Below are 19866 nucleotides of genomic sequence, written 5' to 3' on the forward strand. Positions count from 1 at the left end.
GGCTTTCTAAGGAGCAGCCCCAGCCCTGGATGGAGGACCCAGGCAGGAGCATGATTCAGGGTGGCCAGAACCTGGTCACTCAGGTGACCTCTGGTGACCTGCCCTGGCCCAGCCCTGATGGTCTCCACTTGATGCAACCTGGTTACCCTAGGCCAGTGGGCTTGGGGATCTGCCCTGTCCCCAAGGGGGTGGACCTCAAGGCCCTGCTGCCCAAACCACCACTTGGCTGGCCTTCATGTCCCCATGCCTTCCCTGTGCCTGAGGCACATGGGTAGTGGTCCAGTGGGCATCTGCTGTTAGTACAAGTCACTTTACCTTTCCGAACCTCAGTTTCTTTGTCTGTTGAATGGGGGTAGTACCAGTGTTTCCTCCTTATGGTCTTTTAGAAGAGTGAACAGGACTTGGCACAGGCCTGGGCACTTGGGACTGCTCAGCGGCTGGCCACGGGGGGCAGCAGTAGGGGCAGGGGGCATGCGCAACACCTCCAAGCTTTGAGGTGGAAACGGACCTGCCTGGGGCCAGCAAGCCAAGGTCGTGGATGCTAGGAGGAAGGAGAGAACCTGTGGACAGGCAGTGGGGAACGCTTTGTTGACTGTTGGCCACAGAAAGGGACATCCTGGCCAAGACCTTTCAGGCCCCAGTGGCCTCCTCTGGCACGAAGCCCCTTCCTCTGCTTTCATTCATCCATTTATCATCTAGTCTGCACAGAGCATCTACGGTGGCCAGGACTATTCTAAGTGCCGAGGATGAAGCGTGGGCCAGACAGCCAAGACTCCTGGCCACTGGAGAGGATAGTCTAGCAGGGAAAAGTGATAATCAAGAAATGAACAAAGAAATAAAATAATTTCAGGTAGTAATAGCTGCTTCGGAGGAAATAATTCAATGTAAGGGGTTTGAGAGTTCCAGGATAAGGGGCTATTTATTTTGAGAGACGGGTGAAGGCCTCCTTGGGAGGTAGCAGTTAAGGTGGGGCCCAGTGCCAGCTGTTGGAAGATCAGGGGCACATTGTGTCCCAGACAGAGAATGCAGAGGTGCAGGCTCTGAGCTTGGTGAGTTGTAGGGATGAAGGAATCCAGCACGGTGGACCACCCTGTGGAACTGGCCAGACGGCACGGTAGGAGCCAGGCCACAGTTGGGATTTTATTTTAAGCAAGATGGGAAGCCACAGGAGGGTTTGTGGAGGAGTGACATGATCAGGCTTTAGTTTACAAGAGATCTGCCAGTGGTGTGGACAGGGGGATGGCCCAGGATTTGGGAGCAGAGGGGGTCCTGGAAAGCTCCTGGCCCGAATAAATTGCTGCTCTCCCACCCTCTTTCCACCCAGAACCAGATTGAGGGGGAGCTGACTAGGGGATGGGGGGGGGGGCTGATGACAGCATGTCCCCCTCCCCCATGGGTCCTGAGGAGTTCCCCAGGGAGGCCATTCCAGAACCTCAGAGTCAAAAGTCTGGGTGTCAGTCCTGCCTGTGGACTTTTCCCTCACTTTATCCGCCACGCGATGAATGAAGATAACAGTGCCCGCCTCCGCCTCCCGGGAATGAGTATAAAAGCGCTTTGACAACCTACAGTGGGGACCCCGGCACCCCAATCCTGGTCTGCGTCCTCGCCAGTCTCTGATGAGCGCCCCCTGGCGGTAGGGCACCCGGAAGCTCCCGCGTGGCCCCTGGGCCGGAGGGACCAGCCCGCAGCAGCAGGGGCCTCACAGAAAGCTGAGTTGGGCTGCGGGGTTTTCCGCGACACCCCCGTCTCACTGTGCTCCTGGAGGCTCCCCAAGGACTACCCTCTCCGCCCCGCGCGCCTGCCTTCTGCCCGCCGCCTCCACCTGTGGTCACCGGCGCCCCTCTGCTCCTCTGCCAGCACCACTGGCCTGGGCAGTGGGAGCGGGGGTCCCCCGGGCTCAGGCTCTGAGCCGGGGGTCGCTTGGATTGTGGGCGGGCACTAAGAGGACCCCCAGGAGGGCCTCTGAGCGCCGGCTGTGGCTGAGGCGGGGAAGTCGGTGGTCAGAGCAGAGACAGATGTCCTCGGGGCTGGACAGGGAGCGGGGGTCTGAGGACCCAGAGAGGGATGTGTCCCTGGTCTGGTCCCCCCTTTTCTGCCGCCAGCATTAAGGGAGCTCCCTCAGGGGAGGGGATAGAGGTCCCCCGGGCTGAGGCTCTGGGGCGGGGGTCCCCAGGGCTGGGGGAAGGGACTGAGATGCCCTTTCGGCCGGGAGGGATCTCCTGTGCCCCAGCCGTTTGCGTTGGGGTCGGGATGGAGGTCTGAGCAGAGTGGGGCGCCCGCGGGACTGGGCGGGGGCCGGGATTCCGCAGTCAAGGCGAGGGCGTTTGTCACCGGCGGGCCCCCTGCCCCCAGCATCCAAGGAGTTCCCCTGGAGGAAGGAGGAGGTCCGGGAGGGACCCTCTGAGCCCAGGACCTTTGGGCCGGGGGTCAGAGCCGGGCTGCGGGCGGGAGGGTGGGTGTTCCCCGCCCCCGGGGTCCCGGCGCGCTCAGCGGGCGGGCGCGGCCGCACAATGGCAGGAAGCGGGGCTCCGCGCTTTGTCCGGCGGGCGGCGCAGACCGCCGCTTCCTCCGGCCGCCATGGGGACGGGACCCGGCGTCTCCGGGCGCCGCGCGGCCTCCAGGCCGAGCCCCGGGCTGCCCTCCCGGGACTCCGAGCCCGGCTGGGTGGGGGGTCGTGGCCGCCACGGGGAAGACCAGGTAGGGGAGCGGGGGGCCGGGCGGGGAGGCCGGGGCGGGTGCGCGCGCCCTCGTCCGCGCGCGTCTCTAAGCGGATGGACAGGCGGCGGCCGAGACCCCTGCCCCGGGTGCACACCGCGGGGGTGTGGGGGGCGATGAGGGCCTGGGGGCCTGGGATGTGTCCCCCACCCCGGCACCAAGGGTGCCAGGCAGCGGAGGAGACCGCCAGCGCCTGGCCTTTTGTGTCTGGGGCTGACTCCGGACACACCTGTGGGTCCCAGGCCCTGGACTGGGCCACCCCTCCCCCTTTCCTTCCTCTGCAGGCCCTGCCCACACCCCTCCTACTCCTGCCTCTGGCCAACACCCTGGTGTGACAGGGAAGACTGACTTCTTGTGCCCCCATCCCTGTGGGGATCAGCCTAGACCATGATCCCCAAAGGGCCCGGCCCCCCGTTATTTGTAAAATTGTGGTCCATTCTTTGGCTGTGGAGATGCAGCGTGACCTGGCTGTTCTATCTGGTGGGCTCGCCCCTCTCTGGCTGAGTCCTGGGGACCTTTGGTCCTGGACCCTGCTGTCTGTCTCTGGCTGGCTGGGGTGCTGTTACCCTCAGAGGGTGGGCGTGGTGGGCAGCAAGGAGGTGGGGAGTAGACCCTGGGTCTGAGAGAAGAGGCCCAAGAATCTGGCTTTGGGAAGGGGCTGCCCTGCTATAGTGCTGGGGAGACCCCCAACCCCGGAGGGGATGGAGGTGAGAGAAGGGGTGGGGAGCAAACAGTGTGGGCTCTGCCCGCCCGAGGGGGCTTCTCGGAACTTCATCCTCAACCAAACCTGCTGAATACTCACCTGCTTCAGATCCTGGGCCTGACTCACATCGCCCCTGGTGTCCCTGAGCCTGGGGGCTGCTGGGAGGATGGGAGCAGAGGGGGTCAGCCACCAGCTGGGTTCCCGTCATTATTATTAGCATTAGTGTCTGGTAGTAATAGTAGTAGCAAGAGGAGAAGGAGAAGCTGTGGCGGAGTTAAACAAGGCCCAGCACGGTGCTGGGAAATGAATATTCCCGAGTCTCTCCAGCCCAGTGTCTTTGCAGGGCAGGGTACATAAAAGGTGCTTGATAAATATTTGTTGAATGCTAAATCTGCCTTAAAGAGTGAATCTCTGTGAAATCTGCCATCTATATACTGGATTGGTTTAAAAACGAAATTGTGGCACAGAACCAGGGACTTGGGCTGGAAGGGTCCCAGAGACCGCCCCCACCCAAACCTTTACAACCTAGCATGGCTCCTGCCATGTCCAGGCAGGAGACCAGGGCCTGGGCAGCTGGTAGGTCCGCAGTCCCACTGCCCAATGCCAAGCCTAGAACCAGAAAAATGAAGCTGTCAGGGAAATGGCGAGAGGCCTGGAAGGGGTCAGGGGGGCACCTGTGCCAGCCTGGCTGCCAGGCTGGACACAGAGGGTAAGAGGGCTGGCCGAGCTGGCAGGCTGTGGGACTCCTGGGAGGAAAAGACAAGTGCTTTCCCCAGATTTGTTGTCAAGAGGTGATGCTCACGGCCGTGGGTCCCAGCATCTGCAAAGCTAGGCCCTCTGTCAGAAGTGCCCCGGGGATGCCACAGGGTGGGGGGCAGAGCCATGGAGGAGAATAGGGGTTTTCACACTTTTTAAAAAATGTTTTGGGGGCTTCCCTGGTGGCGCAGTGGTTGAGAGTCTGCCTGCCGATGCAGGGGACGCGGGTTCGTGCCCCGGTCCGGGAGGATCCCACATGCCGCGGAGCGGCTGGGCCCGTGAGCCATGGCCGCTGGACCTGCGCGTCCGGAGCCTGTGCTGCGCAACGGGAGAGGCCACAACAGTGAGAGGCCCGTGTACCGCAAAAAAAAAAAAAAAGTTTAGGTTGGTTTGTTTGTTTAGTCTTTTGGCCACACCACGCGGCGTGCAGGATCTTAGTTCCCCGACCAGGGATTGAACCCGTGCCCCCGGCAGTGGAAGCGCGGAGTCTTAATCGCTGGATCGCCAGGGGAGTCCTCACACTTTAGCAGTAGATCAAGTGAAGATAGAAACAGCTGCTCTGCTTGGAGTGCCCCTCACCCTTGCCTCCAGCGCCGAGAACACACTTGAAGACCCCTCAAGAAGGGTGTGGAAGTGTGGGGCGCCTGGTGCTCTGGCTGCCATCGGGAATATGGGCCATAATGCCCAGGGCCCAGCCCCCCAGAAGCCAGACCCCCCTGGAGCAAGTGGCTTCTGTAGTCTGCCTCCTGCCAGCTGTCATTTCTGTGTCCGTGTCCCCTTTCTGTGTGATGGAGGAGTGGAAGGGACACAAGAGCCAAAACACCAACCATAAAACTATTCAATGTAACTGATTTCCTCTTGTCTCCTTAGCCCCCCAGGCTGGCCCGAAGCCAGCCTCCCCCACTCCTCGCTCCCTTCTCCACTGCCCAAGAGATGGTGTGAATGTGGTGAAAATGTGGGCTCTGAAGCTACATACCCTGGGTTCAAGTCCTGACTCCACTGGCTGTGTGACCTTAGACAAGTTACTTAAGCACTCTGAGCCTCACTTTCCTCATCTGTAAAGTACAGACAATCGTAGCCCCCACCTTCTGGGATGAGGATTCCCCCAGTGCAGCCCCAGGCACATGAGGACCATGTTATCAATGATCAGACTTTTTCAGCTCCCTCTTTCCTCCTCTCTCGGGCCACTTTCTCTGCTGTCTAACCCATCCTCACCCTGTCTGTCATCTTGAAAATCTCTGATCGGACTCTCTCCAGCCAAGATCTCCAGTGATCCTCCATCACGCTACTTAATAATTGAACCAGTATTTATTGAGCGGCTAGGACTGGCCACCAGGCAGCCAGCCCGACGGGCCAAAATTGCTGTCCTTGTAGTGCTGGCGGTGTGGAGGCAACAAAGTGAAGCGCACGGACTGTCCACCAGTGGGAAGCCTGCAGGAGAGAAGGGCGGCGGGGTGGAGGAGGTGACCGGGAGCGCAGAGGAATGAAACCTTAGAAGGGTGAGACGAGGACTTGTGAGTGAAGGTCTGCAGGAAGGGAGGCGGCTGGTTGGTTATCTTAGCGTCTGAGGAAAAGCATTTCAGGCTGGGGGATTAGCAGAAGCCCAGGCTCAGCGGTGGAGCACGTCCGAAGAAGCACATCGGAAGGCGGGAGGCTGGTGGGCGCGGTGGACAGAGCCAGGATGGGAGAGCAGGAGCGGAGGCCCCTGAGGTCACCAGCCTCGGCAGGAGATGGGCAGCCGCTGTGGGGTTTTGAGGAGGTACGTGTGACTCCTCTTTGACCTGGGTCCCCTGTGGCCGCTCACGGAGAGCAGACTGGGGTCAAGGGCGGAAGCAGGGAGACCGGCTCTGAGGCCTTGTCACCCCGCTGAGAGGCCCAGGGGGCCGGGGCCGGGCCCGAGGTAGCCTGGAGAGGGTGGCCGGGTTGAAGCTAAGGATTTAATGTCTGCGGGTGGAGCCCGCAGAAGTGTTTGCCTGAGTGGGGGAGTAACAGAAAGATCATGGGTGTCCCCAAGGTGTTTGGCCTAACGTATTCTTGTCCTGGGGCTGCCGTCACACATCAGGGTGGCTTTAGAGCAACAGAAGCTTGTTCTCTCAGTTCTGAGGCCAGAAGTCTGCAATTAAGGTGTGGGCCGGCCGTGCTCCCGCTGAAGCCTCCAGCGTAGGATCCTCCCTTGCTTCTCACAGCTTCTGGCACGTCTAGGAGCTCCTCAGTGTTCCTTGGCTTGTAGGTGCATCAGTCTCGTTGCTGCCTCCATTGTCACATGGCCTCCTCCCTGGGTGTCCCATCTCTGTGTCTCTTCTCCTCTTCTTTTAAGGACAGTAGTCATACGGTTACTCCATACTCTATGCTGTATGATTGCAGACCCCAGTATGACCTCAACTTAACGAATGACATCTGCAATGCCCATCTTTCCAATAAGGTCACGTTCTGTGGCGCTGGGGGTTAGGACTGAACCTGTCTTTCTGAGGGACACAATTCAACCCATAACATCACCACCCCCGGAAGGCGTTGCTAGTAACTGAGATGGACGGTGCTGCGTGGAAAAGTTCAGGAGCTCATGCAGACGTTTTATTTTTTTTATAAATGTATTTATTTTTGTCTGGGTTGGGTTTTCATTGCTGTGCATGGGCTTTCTCTAGTTCTGCACGAGCGGGGGCTACTCCTCGTTGCAGTGTGCGAGCTTCTCATCGCGGTGGTTTCTCTTGTTGCGGAGCACGGGCTCTAGGCGTGTGGGCTTCAGTAGTTGTGGCTCGCGGGCTCAGTAGTTGTGGCTCGTGGGCTCTAGAGCGCAGGCTCGGTAGTTGTGGCGCATGGGCTTAGTTGCTCCGAGGCACGTGGGATCCTCCTGGACCGGGTCTCCATTGGCAGGTGGATTCTTAACCACTGCGCCACTAGGGAAGTCCCTGTGCAGACGTTTTAAGTTTGAGCTGCTTGGTCCCGACTGGAGAGTTCACTGTGGGAGCCCTCCCCATGAGAGTGACTGAGTCACTGGAGGGTGGATGTGGATAAAATGAGAAGGGGTCCACGGATGGTGCGAGAGCAGGAAGGAGGCAAGGGGACTGAAAGGGGAGGGAACCAGCAGAGCACGGGTCCTGGGGGACGAGGAAGAAATGGTTCCCAAGAGACCACCTGTGTCAAATGCTGGGTCCTGGGAGAACAGATGAGAGGACTCAGAAACGTGGACATCACTGGGGACCTGAGAAGAGTGAGTTGGGGAGGGGGCCAAAGCTTGATGGGAGAGGGTCTGAGGGAAAATGGAAGAATTAGAAAATCTCCAATTGCAGCCATCGTAGTAATAATTGATTTAGGCAAAAGCCATCAACAAGGGCTAAAGCCCTGGAGTGTGCGACTGCTGGGGAGCAGGGTATCTCAAAGTGTCACCCCAAGATGACTTCCTCATTACAAAGAGAGAATGCGACTTTACAAAGTACAGCGAGATCCCCAGGTGACCTGACACCAGGGCACGCTGAGGAGGACACAGTCCACCCTCTGGCGTCCTGGCCCAAATACTCAGCCTGAAACTACCCCAGACCTCCAGACAAGTCCACGTGGAGGACCTTTCTGCCAGCTGGCCTGGCTGCTTCAAATATATCAGTGTCATGAAAGATGGGGGGGAAAAACTAGGGCGTTCATTCTTTTTTTTTAATATTTATTTATTTATTTATTTTTGGCTCATCGGGTCTCAGTTATGGCATGCCGGCTTAGTTGCCCCGCAGCATGTGGGATCTTAGTTCCCTGACCAGGGATCGAACCCGCGTCCCCTGCATTGGAAGGGGGATTCTCAACCACTAGACTACCAGGGAAGTCCTGGGCATTCATTCTTTTTTTTTTTTTTTTAATGTTTATTTATTTTGCACCGGGGCTTAGTTGTGGCAGGTGGACTCTTTAGTTGCGGCTTGCCAGCTCCTTAGTTGCAGCATGTGGGCTCCTTAGTTGTGGTGGGCAGGCTCCTTAGTTGCGGCATACAGGCTCTTTAGTTGTGGCATGCGAAGTCCTAGGTGAGGCATGCATGTGGGATCTAGTTCCCTGACCAGGGATCAAGCCCGGGCCCCCTGCATTGGGAGCGTGGAGTCTTATCCACTGCGCCACCGGGGAAGTCCCTGGGCATTCATTCTTAAAGGGATAAACAGACAAAACCAAATGTACGTGTGAACCTTGATTGGATCCCATGTGGGAAAAAAAATCTATAAAGGACATTATTTAGACAGTGGGGAAAATGCCATGGTAGACTCTAGGTGGACTAAGTATCATTGCTCAGTTTCCCGAGTGTGACAGTTGTGTTGTGGTTCTGCATGAGCAGGTCTGTGTTCTCAGGTGGTGTCATGATTTCCTCCCCAGGGGAAGGGGGTCATGAGCCAGTGTGGCAAATGTGAACAACTGGGGAAGCCAGAAGGGTGTATGGATGTCATTGTACTATTCTTATAACTTTCTGTAGGTTTGAAATATTTTGAAACAAAAATTCAGGGAGAAAGAAAATAGAGGGTAATGGGAGGAAAGAACAGGAAGGGGTGAGTTTAGCTGTAAAGGGAAGGAGAGAAACAGCGTGGTTTGCCCGTGGGAATGATCCAGTGAGAGGGATGAATGCTGAGCGGGGTCCTGGTTCTTAGGCTGGAGAGGGGGGTTTCGGTGGAAAACTGGCCTGGGATTGGAGCAGGGCAAAGCCCCTGCAGCCCGGGGCAGGGGGGTGGACGTGGTGGTAGGAGCTCATGGACCGCCTTCTGATGGCTTCTGTTTCCCTAGAAAAGTAGGCAGTCGGGTTGGTGGGGAGTGAGTTAGGGAGGGCTGGGGGATGGAGAAGATAGGACAGTCATCCATGGTGGTGGGGATGAGAGTAGCCTGGGGCGATTGGGTAAGTCTGGGATCCTGTCACTAAGCAACGGGCCTTGGGTACCACATAGGCACCCAGAAGCCAACACCATTCCCTGAATCCTCCATAGTCCCCTTCACACCCTAACTTACAAATCCAGGCGGGGTCAGCTGTTCGGGGGCCACACAGGTCATAGAATCGAGGGCAGAGGCCCCGGGCAGGGAGGAGGGGGAGGTATTCTGTTTCAGACACTGCGTTGGGCAAACCAGCTGCCAGCCCCAGCTCCACTTTTTGGTGCCCTTTCTGCGTGCGCTCCGGAAGAGGCCTGGGAGCACCCGCCCGTGGTTACCTACTTGAAGTCTCCCCTTCGGCATCGCGTTCCTTGCGGGCAGGGCTTTGCTTTCTCTGCATCTCCCAGAATGGACACCTAGCAGGCGCTCGGGAAGCATTTGACGGGCACTCTGTGGGGCGTGGATGGTCGGACCTGAAGAGTCGCCCCCATAGGGGCCAGGAGCCCCGCGTACTGCAGTGGTCTGGGTCCACCCCACCCCCCCATCCTTCCCCTCACAGATATGCCACCACGCCGACTGCCAGCAGCTGCACCGCCGGGGCCCCCTCAGCCTCTGCGAGGCCTGTGACAGCAAGTTCCACGGTGCCATGCATTATGATGGGCACGTCCGCTTTGACCTGCCCCCCCAAGGTGAGCACGGGGAGGGCGCCCAGCCCCTAGAGCTCCCTGCCTGGGGGCACAGTGGCCTGCTAACTGTCGGCATCACGACAGGGCCATCAGAAGGACACGAGTTGACTGTAAACGATGAAACCCAAGTCCACTGCCGTCCCTTTTGTTCCACAAGTTTTTTAACAGGAGAAAAAGTTGGGGACCGGCCCAGCTCGAAGGCGGGTCTGTCTCCACCAGGTGCCGGGTCCTTCTCGATGGGTCTGCACCTCCCACAGCTGCCCCCGCCTCTGTCCCTGCCCTCTTGTCCTCAGGGCAGGGGATCTCTGGGCAGATTCTCCTGCCAGGCAGCCAGTGAGCAGAGGGTGGGGTGGGGATGCGCAGGTCGGAAGGAACTTGCAGCAGGAAACAAGAAACCCCTCCTGCTGAAAAGGGACCTGGCCCCGGCCTACTGCCAACTGGCTGTGCTGGGGTGGCTCTGGTCTACTTTCCCAGCTGGTCAGAGGGACCAAAGGACTCGTCCCCTCTGCCAGGGCCTCCTGGGACTTTGGGTGTGGTCACCGTGGTGGGGGAGGGGACGCCTGCAAGAAAGAGCCATGGACTTTGGTTCCTTCCTGCAACAATCCCAGAGGCAGGGCTTCTTTATCCCTATTTAATAGATGGGTAAACTGAGGCAGACTTGTACTGGGGGCAGGGCATCACCTGGGGTGTCATCCCAGGGCCCTTGTGTCTTTTTGAGTCTGGGGGTGGATGATGATAAGCGGTGACTGAGTCCCTCCCCTCACAGAACTGAGGGGCCCTGGCTAGTTTGGGGTGGGGTCCGAAGGTCGGTAGCAGGCCCTGGTCCCTCTGGAGTCGGCCGTGTTGGGAGGCTAAGGAGGGGGCCAGGGAGGGAGCGGGCACAACCCCACTCCCACTTTACACCGAAGGCTCTGTCCTGGCTCGGAATGTGTCCACCCGGTCATGCCCCCCGCGCACCAGCCCTGCAGTGGACATAGAGGAGGAGGAAGAGAGCTCTGTGGATGGCAAGGGGTAGGTGAGGGGTTGGTGGGCACGGCAGACACCCGGGGGGTCCCAAGGCTGGGTCTCAGATCACAGAGCCAGGGACCAGAGGCTTCAGCAGAGCTGACTGGAGACCCCGCCTGGCCCCTGCTGCTGCCCGGATTCCTGGAGGGTGAGCCTCCAGGGCTTCTGGGATCAGACTCTACCTGACGAGGTACCGCTGGGTGTGACTCCCAGGTCGGCCACCAGAGGGCGAACAGCCCCTCGTGAGTCCTGGCGTGCCTGAGCGAACCTGAGTTACCTGGTCTCCTAGGACCAGCAAGGGGTGGGCAGCCAGCTGGGGCCCGCCCATATCCCAGCCTGGTGAGCGCCCACCCATGCCTCCAACCTCTGCCCTCACCGGCTTCCTTGCAGGGACCGGAAGAGCACAGGCCTGAAGCTCTCCAAGAAGAAAGCCTGGAGGAGACACACAGATGTAAGGAGCCCCCAGGCCGGCAGAGCAGGCGCCCACAGCCTCTGCCCCTCCCGGGCCCTTTCCTCCATTCCCGAGGCTGGGCCCGTCTGCTCTAAGTTCCAGGACCAGGGAGGGGGCCTGGAGTGAACGTGTCCCTCCCTTGCCACCCAGCCCTGTAGCCCAGCCCTGCTTACCTTAGCCCGGGTGGGGGATGCTCCAGCAGCCCCTGCCTCCACGGAGGGATGCCGGGTGCCTCCCTGGGACGGAGAGGGCTGGGAGATCCCTGCGTTCACTTCCCTGCTGGGGCTCCCATCCGGAACCCTGGGGTGGGGAGGCTAGGGGGCGAGGGGTGCAGAACTGAGACCCCCTGTCCTGTCAGGACCCAAGCAAGGAGTGCTTCACGCTGAAATTTGACCTGAACGTGGATATCGAGACAGAGATCGTACCAGCCATGAAGAAGAAGTCGCTGGGGTAGGGCTTGGTGGGGAGAACGGGGCTGGGGGGCAGATGTGGCCTCCTGCAGGTGTGACTGTGTGTGGTGGCCTGTGAACAAGCATGTCCCCCACCTGTGGGCACCCCACCCATGTGCAGTGAGGGCCTGGGTGCCGTGTTTGTGTCCCAGCCCCTGCGCGTGGCCTAGTCCTGCGGGGGTGAACGGGTGTCGACGGACACGCAATGGTGTCTGTCTGCCCTGGTGTGCAGACGTGAACGTGTGAGGGCAGGGGCGTGTTGTCTCATGTGTAGACGCATACAGGAGCGTGAACCTCTGTGGACAGGTGTGTGTGTGCGCACGGACCTGTGTGTGATCCCCTGGGTGTCTCCTTTTCCCTTTGGGCGGGCAGGGTGGCGCTGGGGCTGTGGACAGGGTGGAGGTTCGCGTGACTGCCCCCAGCACACGCGCACCTCCTGTCCCGGGCAGGGAGGTGCTGCTGCCAGTATTTGAAAGGAAGGGCATTGCGCTGGGCAAAGTGGATATCTACCTGGACCAGTCCAACACGCCCCTGTCCCTCACCTTTGAGGCCTACAGGTTCGGGGGACACTACCTGCGGGTCAAAGGTGAGCAGATGACTAGATGGGCCAGGTAGCTGGGGCATGGCTGGGGCCCTTGGGGAGGGTGCTTCTTCCCAGGCTCAGGTTCCCATTGGCCATGGCCTTGAGCAAGCTCATTACCATACAGGTGTCTCTGCTGGGCGGCAGTGCCAGGCGTTGGCAGGGCGGGGCTTCAGGGGAGGGCAGCCAGGCCTTGTTTGGATCCTTGGGGGAGAGGGTACTGGGGCCCCCTTCTCCACTGGGCCTGGGCGTTGAGGACCTCTACTTGTCCCTAATGCCACCCCAGCCAAGCCAGGGGACGAGGGGAAGGTGGAGCAGGGGGTGAAGGACTCCAAGTCCCTGAGTCTGCCAATCCTGCGGCCAGCCGGGGCCGGGCCCCCCACCCAGGAGCGTGTGGACCCGCAGAGCCGCCGGGAGAGCCTGGACATCCTGGTGAGGAGGGGCTGTGTCAGGCCTGGGGACGGCGAGGGGCCAGGGGGAGGTCACCTGGGCGCCTCGCTGCTCCCTCTGGGGGCTTTACTTTCCGCTTCTGGGAAATGGGGCTGGCTTTGAGGATACGGGGCCCTCCCTGGATCTAACCATACCCCACGGTGATGGGCCTCGTCTCTGAGAGTCTGCTTGTGCCCGAGGAGTCTGTGTGTGTGTGTGTGTCTAAGCAGACATCGCGTGGGGAGCGCGACTTTTGTGTGTCACTGGTTGTGTTCATGAGTGTGTGTCGGGGATCCACTTGGACCTGGGCTGCTGAGTGCGTCTGAGTGTGTGTGTGTGCCTCTGTGTGTTCTCCCCACCTGCTTCATGCTGCTGGCTGGGGCGGCAGGCGGGAGGGGGATCCAGCTGTGTCTGTCTGGACCTTCCGGCCCCCAGAGCACGTGTAGGTCTCAGGAGAGGCGGCGCCCCAGGGTGCGGGGGTGTGCAGAGACCCTCCTGCCTCCCAGGCTGGCTGAGGTCCTGGAAACCCAGCATGGGGTGGGGCTGTGGGGGTCTGGCCCTGACGCCCGCTCCCTGACCAGGCCCCTGGCCGCCGACGCAAGAACATGTCGGAGTTTCTGGGGGAGGCGAGCATCCCTGGGCAGGAGCCCCCAGCGCCCTCCAGCTGCTCTCTGCCCAGCGGCAGCAGTAGCGGCAGCAGCAGCAGTGGCGGCAGTGACAGCTGGAAGAACCGGGCGGCCAGTCGCTTCAGCGGCTTCTTCAGCTCAGGCCCCAGCACCAGCGCCTTCGGCCGGGTATGTGGGCCCGTGGGCCCTGGGGCAGGGCAGCTGGCTGGCCTTGACCCCCGACCCTGACCACAGGCCTCCTTTCAGGAGGTGGCCAAGCTGGAGCAGCTGGAGGGCAAGCTGCACGCCTACAGCCTCTTCGGGCTGCCCAGGCTGCCCCGGAGGCTGTGCTTTGACCATGACTCATGGGAGGAAGAAGGTGACGAAGAAGAGGAGTACGAGGACGACGCCTGCCTGCGGCTGGAGGACAGCTGGCGGGAGCTCATCGATGGCCACGAGGTGGGTGCCGCCCGAGGCCTTCCCCTCCCTCCTCAGGGAAAGGGGCACGTTATCCCCCTGCTCCACGGGGCCCTTCCTAGGGCGACGGGATGTTCCATGGGACAGCCCTGCCAGGCTGCTCTCACCGTTAACCCGCTTTGGAGGAACTCAGGCAAGGTGAAACTGTGCCTGGCCCAGAACTTGGGGGACCTCTGTGTCTCAGCTGGGAAAAAGGTTGCGTGCAGGGCCGTTCACCCTTCTCCCCCTGCTCCGGCCATCCCGGCACACGTGGGGGTTCCTGGAGATACCCTGCCCTTCCCACAGAAGCTGACCCGGCGGCAGTGCCACCAGCAGGAGGCGGTGTGGGAGCTTCTGCACACAGAGGCCTCCTACATTAAGAAACTGAGGGTGATCACCAACGTGAGTATGGGGTGGGCCCAGAGCCACCCCGCCTACCCGCCCCCCGTGGCCTCCTCTGGGTGCCCCTGAGCAGAGTTTGGGCCTTTGCAGAAGAAGGAGGTGCCAAGCAACAGAGGGGAAGGGAAGTGGGAGAAGGGCCACACCCTGGGGTGGAGGTGATTCCCAGAGGTCCCGGGGAACCTGCGAGGGGGCTTGGGGCGAGTTTGCCAGGTTGAGCTGAGTAATACAGACCTCATCCTTTGACTCATCCTTTCATCGGCTGTTTCTAAACACCTGCTATGTGCCAGGTGCCCAGCAGCCCACACCCTAGACGAGGAGGCAGAATGGGTAGGCACTGGGGGCTGTGTGTAGGGACTTCGACCTTGGGGGAGCACCTGTCCTGGGCTTGTGGGTTCAAGGAAGGCACCCTCCGGGCAGAAACTCCGGACTGAGCCAGGGCACAGGTGGAGGAGAGAGTTCCAGGTGTGGCTGCAAGGGCAGTGTCCCAGAGCTTCCCTCCAGGAGGGGCCTGGGCAGGGGCACCCCCAGGTGGGCCATGGGGAACGTCTTTTCTCAAAGCGTGAACCCTCTCTGTCCCAGGCTGCCTCAGGCACTCCCAGGATGGGGAAGGGGTAGAGGGGAGCCTAAGAGTCTGGGTGGGGCGTCGGGACTGGGACCCCCCCCACCAGCTGCAGTGCTCCCTGCCCCCCACAGCTGTTCCTGTGCTGCCTCCTGAATCTGCAAGAGTCAGGGCTGCTGTGTGAGGTGCGACAGGGCCTGGGGGTGGGGGGGACAGTACCAGAAAGTAGCGGGGAGGGGGAGGGGCTGGAGCAAGGGAGGGGACAGACAGGGGCGGGGGCTGACTGGTGGAGTAGGTGAGGGGTGGGGCCTGGCCTCAGGGGGTGGGGCTGGGGCTGCAGAAAGAGTGGGGCGGCCGGGGGCGGAGCCAACGACGGCGTGTGTGAGGGGGCGGGGCCTGGAACCAGGGGGTGGGGATGGGGGCGTGCTGAAGAAAGGTGGGAGCGGGGCCTACGGATGGTGGGAGGGGAGGGGAGAGGGATGGTTAGGGGCGGGGCCCGGTAGAGGGGCGGGGCCGAACGCACCTCCCGCCCACCCACAGGTGGAGGCGGAGCGCCTGTTCAGCAACGTCCCGGAGATCGCGCGGCTGCACCGCGGGCTGTGGGGCAGCGTGATGGCGCCAGTGCTGGAGAAGGCGCGGCGCACGCGGGCGCTGCTGCAGCCCGGGGATTTCCTCAAAGGCTTTAAGATGGTACGGGCCGGGTCGGACGCAGGCAGGGACACTGAGGCGGGGCTGGGGCGTCGATGCTGTCTGCCCACCACCCTAGCCTCCCCCTGACCGATGGCCCGAATGACCCTTAGTGGTCAGAGGCGTGGAATTCAGAATCGGTTGCCCTGGTGTGAACTCCACCTGGCCGTGTACCGTTGCTACCTGGCCGAGGGTGATCGCTTTCGCTGAGGCTCAGTTTCCTCACGTGGAAAACAAGGATAAGCTTGCCCCCTGCGGTGGTCGCGAAAGGCAGTAAGGAAGAGCGAGTGCCTGTCGGGCCCAGCCCTCGGGGAGTGCGCGGTAACGGGTGCTGTGCTTGTTCGCCCTGCGCCAGTTCGGCTCCCTCTTCAAGCCCTACATCCGATACTGTATGGAGGAGGAGGGCTGCATGGAGTACATGCGGGGCCTACTACGCGACAACGACCTCTTCCGGGCCTACGTCACGGTGAGGGCGGGTGGGGCTCGCTGCTGGGCCCGGGCACAGGACGGTGGGCCCACCTGGGCGGCAGGTGCGGGGGGGGGGGGGGGGCTGGCGCTGGGCGTGGCCTGCCATGAGCCCCGCCCCCGCCTCCCCCTCTCCGCCGCAGTGGGCCGAGAAGCACCAGCAGTGCCAGCGGCTGAAGCTGAGCGACATGCTGGCCAAGCCCCACCAGCGGCTCACCAAGTACCCGCTGCTGCTCAAGTCGGTGCTAAGGAAGACCGACGAGCCGCGCGCCAAGGAGGCCGTCGTCACCATGGTAACTGGAGCGGCGGGCAGGGGCCTTCCCTGGCTTGCGGCCCCTCCCGGCCCTGTACCTGAACTGCCCTGGCCCACCCGTAGATCGGCTCGGTGGAGCGCTTCATCCACCACGTGAACGCGTGCATGCGGCAGCGACAGGAGAGGCAGCGGCTGGCGGCCGTGGTGAGCCGCATCGACGCCTATGAGGTGGTGGAGGGCAGCAACGACGAGGTGGACAAGGTGGGCGCCTCCGTCTGTGCGGGGGTCGCTGGCCCTGCTGGGAGCGAGGAAGGGCCAAACTGGCAGACAGACGGGAGGCTACGCTGGGAATCTCTCTGGAGGACTCCCCGCTGAGATGAGGAGGCAGACTCTGACCTCTCCTGCACCTGCCCCCCCAAACCCCCAGCTCCTGAAGGAATTTCTACATCTGGACCTGACAGCACCCATCCCTGGCGCCTCCCCTGAGGAGACACGCCAGCTGCTGCTGGAAGGGAGCCTGAGGATGAAGGAGGGGAAGGACAGCAAGGTGACTCCACCCCACACCCAGGGCCCTCGCCCCACCCCCTCTCACCCTGTGGGTTTCGAACACCCCTTCCTTGGGACCGCTTGTGATTCTTAGGGGCCCAGTCACCTGGGTGGCAAGTTAAGAACTGGTGACTTTTGTGATCGTCTGAGGGATTATCTGGCTGCAGTTTACTCTTTACAAATACAGCAGCCGGGTCGCAGCCCCTCAGGTGCCATTCTTGCCCACTTGCCAGTGCCACATGTGTTCCTGGTGGGAAGGAGGGGGCACCTTCCGTGAGCAGGACAGGAACAGCCCAGCGTCTTGCTACTGAGCTAGGAATGTTTCAGGCACTGTGTAACCCGGAGCCTACAAAGCGTGATTTTAAAACCACCTTCCTTTTCCTCTTTAATGTAAACTTTTAATGGGCATAAATCAGAAGTATATAGCTTGATGAAAGAAACTCGGCTCGCCCTTCATTTGAAGTTTACTCTCAGATTCGTGGGGAGTGGGGGAAGGGAGGTGTTTGACACCAGTACCCCCAGGAGAGGGTGTGGCCGCAGACAGGCTGAGGGTCCCTGCCCTGGCCCTGACCTCTGGCTTCTGATCCCACGGCCTCCCATCCCCCAGATGGACGTGTACTGCTTCCTCTTCACCGACCTGCTCTTGGTGACCAAGGCAGTGAAGAAGGCAGAGAGGACCAAGGTGATCAGGCCACCACTGCTGGTGGAAAAGATCGTGTGCCGGGAGCTTCGGGACCCTGGTGAGGAGCCCGGCCCCGCCGGCCCTGGGCAGGGCCTGGGACGGGCGGGGGCCGTGGTCTCAGCCAGCACTGAGGCGAGCCCTTCCTAACCAGGGTCCTTCCTTCTCATCTACCTGAACGAGTTCCACAGTGCTGTGGGGGCCTACACGTTCCAGGCCAGCGGCCAGGCTTTGTGCCGTGGCTGGGTGGACGCCATCTACGATGCCCAGGTGAGAGCAGAGCGGTGGGCAGGCTGGCAGGGCAGCCTGGTGGGGACCGCTGCTTACAGCCCGCTGGGGCCCTGCGCACCCACCCCCGCAGAGCCAGCTTCAGCAGCTGCGTGTGCAGGAGCACCCAGGCAGCCAGCAGCACCTGCAGAGCCTGGAAGAGGAGGAGGACGGGCCGGAGGACGAGGACGAGGAAGGAGGGGAGAGCAGCGCGTCGGCTGCCAGTTCCCCTACCGCCCTGCGCAAAAGCAGCAGCAGCCTCGACTCGCAGCGCTGGTACGTTCGCCCAGGACCCCCCAGCAAGCCAGAGCAGGGCAGGTACTCCAGCCAGGACTCTGGACCCCGAGGCCATTAGCACTGGACAGGGCTTGGTCACACCCCTTTCCTCTGAATGGCTTTATGATGTGAACCCAGTGGGGGTGGGGACGGGGGCTCTGTCTCCCACCAGAGTCCAGGGGAGGATGGCAAACGGTTTTCAACTTGAGTGCCAAATCTGATACATTAGTGGTAGCTGCCTGGAGCTGAGCTCAAGATTCTTAGACCGTATCCAACAGGAGATGCTGTGGTCGCGACAGACACCATTACTGATACCTGTGTTGCGGGCTCAGGTGCCACCTGCTTGCCATCTCTTGAGCCTTGAGCTCCAGGAGGGCAGAGGCTGTAGACTTCTGCAGTGCCCAGCATGGGCTGCACCAGGCCATCGCGGTTTCCTTGGGCTGGGCTGACTCTCCTCTCGGCTCCACAGTGTCTCGGATGGCTCCACGGAGACCCTGGCCATGGTGGTGGTGGAGCCTGGGGGGATGCTGTCCTCTCCCGAGTTCGAGGGCGGCCCCTTCAGCTCCCAATCAGACGAGACCTCTCTCGGCACCACTGCCTCGTCTGTCACACCCACCAGCGAGCTGCTGCCCCTGGGCCCAGTGGATGGCCGCTCCTGCTCTATAGACTCCGCCTACGGCACCCTCTCCCCGACCTCCCTGCAAGACTTTATGGCCCCAGCCCCTACGGTGGAGCCAGCACTCCGGCCCCCAGAGTCATCGCGAGCCCCTTCACCCCCACCCTCGCCCCGCCTCCGCCGACGCACTCCTGTCCAGCTGCTGCCCTGTCTGCCCCACCTGCTCAAGTCCAAATCTGAGGCCAGTCTCCTCCAGCTGCTGTCGGGGGCCACCACCCGTGGAGCGCCCCCAGCCCCTAGCCGCAGCCTGTCGGAACTCTGCTTGGCTGCTACCGTCCCTGGCACCAGGACTCAGGGCTCCCCTCAGGAAGCTGGGCCCAGCTGGGATTGCCAGGGGGCACCAGGCCCTGGCAGTGGCCACGAGCTGTCAGAGCTGGAGGGTGGAGCCGGCTGCCCAGCTGGGGAGCCCAAAGGACCCATCAGGAGGAGCAGAGAGCTGTCCTCGGGGGCCTCACCCAGGGTCCAGCCTGAGCCCCCCCCAGGGACCTCTGCCCAGCACAGGAAGCTGACGTTGGCCCAGCTCTACCGAATCAGGACCACCCTGCTGCTTAACTCCACCCTCACTGCCTCGTGAGTGGCCTGGCCTGGGACAGGTGGCCCAGTGTGCTGGGGGCACTATCATGGCGGGGAGCAGATGGCATTTGGGGACGGGTGGGGGAGAGGGAGCCTGAGACCAGCCTCAGCACCTAGTGAGGAGGAAACAGTGGGCAGTGGTGAAGAAGAGGCCTGAGGATTCCGGTCGGGAGGACAGGGTGGCTGGAGCCCCTCCGGATGCCTTCAGCCAAGGAAGGCCCATCTCTCCCCTCCTCTCCACTGCAGGGAGGTCTGAGCAGAGGGAGGCTCCCAGGGGTGCCACTGACCAAGGGACAGCAGACAGCACGCCTCCTGGGGTGTGCCGGCCCCTGCTCCAGCTGCTGCCTTATGTGTGCCCCAGCCAGAGTGCTGGGCAGGACCCCTGCCACCGCCCCCAGGGCCCAATTTGCACTTTGCCAGACTGGCTGGAAGTGGAGGAGGGCTCAGCAGAGGCCCAGGCCCAGGCTGCAGGGCCCTGTTACAGCCACCACTGTCACTAACCTGCCTGTGCCTCCGCCCCCCAGCCTAGGCAGGGTCCCCTGCCCAATACCCCCGGAGTCACCAGCTCCAAGCCTCTGGGCTGGGCTCCAGGGCTGGGATCCCAGGCAGCCCTTCCCACCTCCACCCTCATCTGGCCCCAATGGGACGGTTCCCCTGCCCTCGCCTCCCTCCCTCCCTCCCCCCCTCCCTCCCTCCCACCCACCCACCCACCCAGACCTGGGCTGGGCTCTGTGTAAAGTTGCATATTTATTGAGCTTTTGATTCTTTTATAAAGACTTGTATATACTCCACCGGAAAGAGTCCTTTGCTTTTGGAACGCCCCCCTT

General features: G+C 61.5%; 1 protein-coding gene across 11 annotated transcripts in view; it reads left to right on the top strand.

Moving 5' to 3' along the window:
* PLEKHG5 (pleckstrin homology and RhoGEF domain containing G5) overlaps positions 1-19830 on the top strand; it is a 28649-nt gene extending 8819 nt beyond the window's left edge. For 4 of the 11 annotated variants that reach the window (XM_033844055.2, XM_033844065.2, XM_073796817.1 and 1 more), the window contains 20 exons: positions 9555-9684; positions 10590-10692; positions 11077-11137; positions 11496-11587; positions 12036-12172; positions 12453-12598; positions 13177-13389; positions 13468-13659; positions 13963-14058; positions 14752-14802; positions 15158-15307; positions 15660-15770; positions 15913-16062; positions 16146-16283; positions 16450-16569; positions 17176-17308; positions 17402-17517; positions 17609-17790; positions 18260-19036; positions 19286-19830. In XM_033844055.2, the coding sequence (XP_033699946.1) occupies positions 9555-9684; positions 10590-10692; positions 11077-11137; positions 11496-11587; positions 12036-12172; positions 12453-12598; positions 13177-13389; positions 13468-13659; positions 13963-14058; positions 14752-14802; positions 15158-15307; positions 15660-15770; positions 15913-16062; positions 16146-16283; positions 16450-16569; positions 17176-17308; positions 17402-17517; positions 17609-17790; positions 18260-19036; positions 19286-19295 (3108 nt within the window). In that variant the 3' untranslated portion in view covers positions 19296-19830. The other 7 variants (XM_033844038.2, XM_073796799.1, XM_033844044.2 and 4 more) reach the window with 7 other exon arrangements.
* Positions 19831-19866: the final 36 nt, after the last annotated feature.

This window comes from Tursiops truncatus, chromosome 1 (genome assembly GCF_011762595.2).
Source record: "Tursiops truncatus isolate mTurTru1 chromosome 1, mTurTru1.mat.Y, whole genome shotgun sequence".
NCBI lineage: Eukaryota > Metazoa > Chordata > Mammalia > Artiodactyla > Delphinidae > Tursiops > Tursiops truncatus.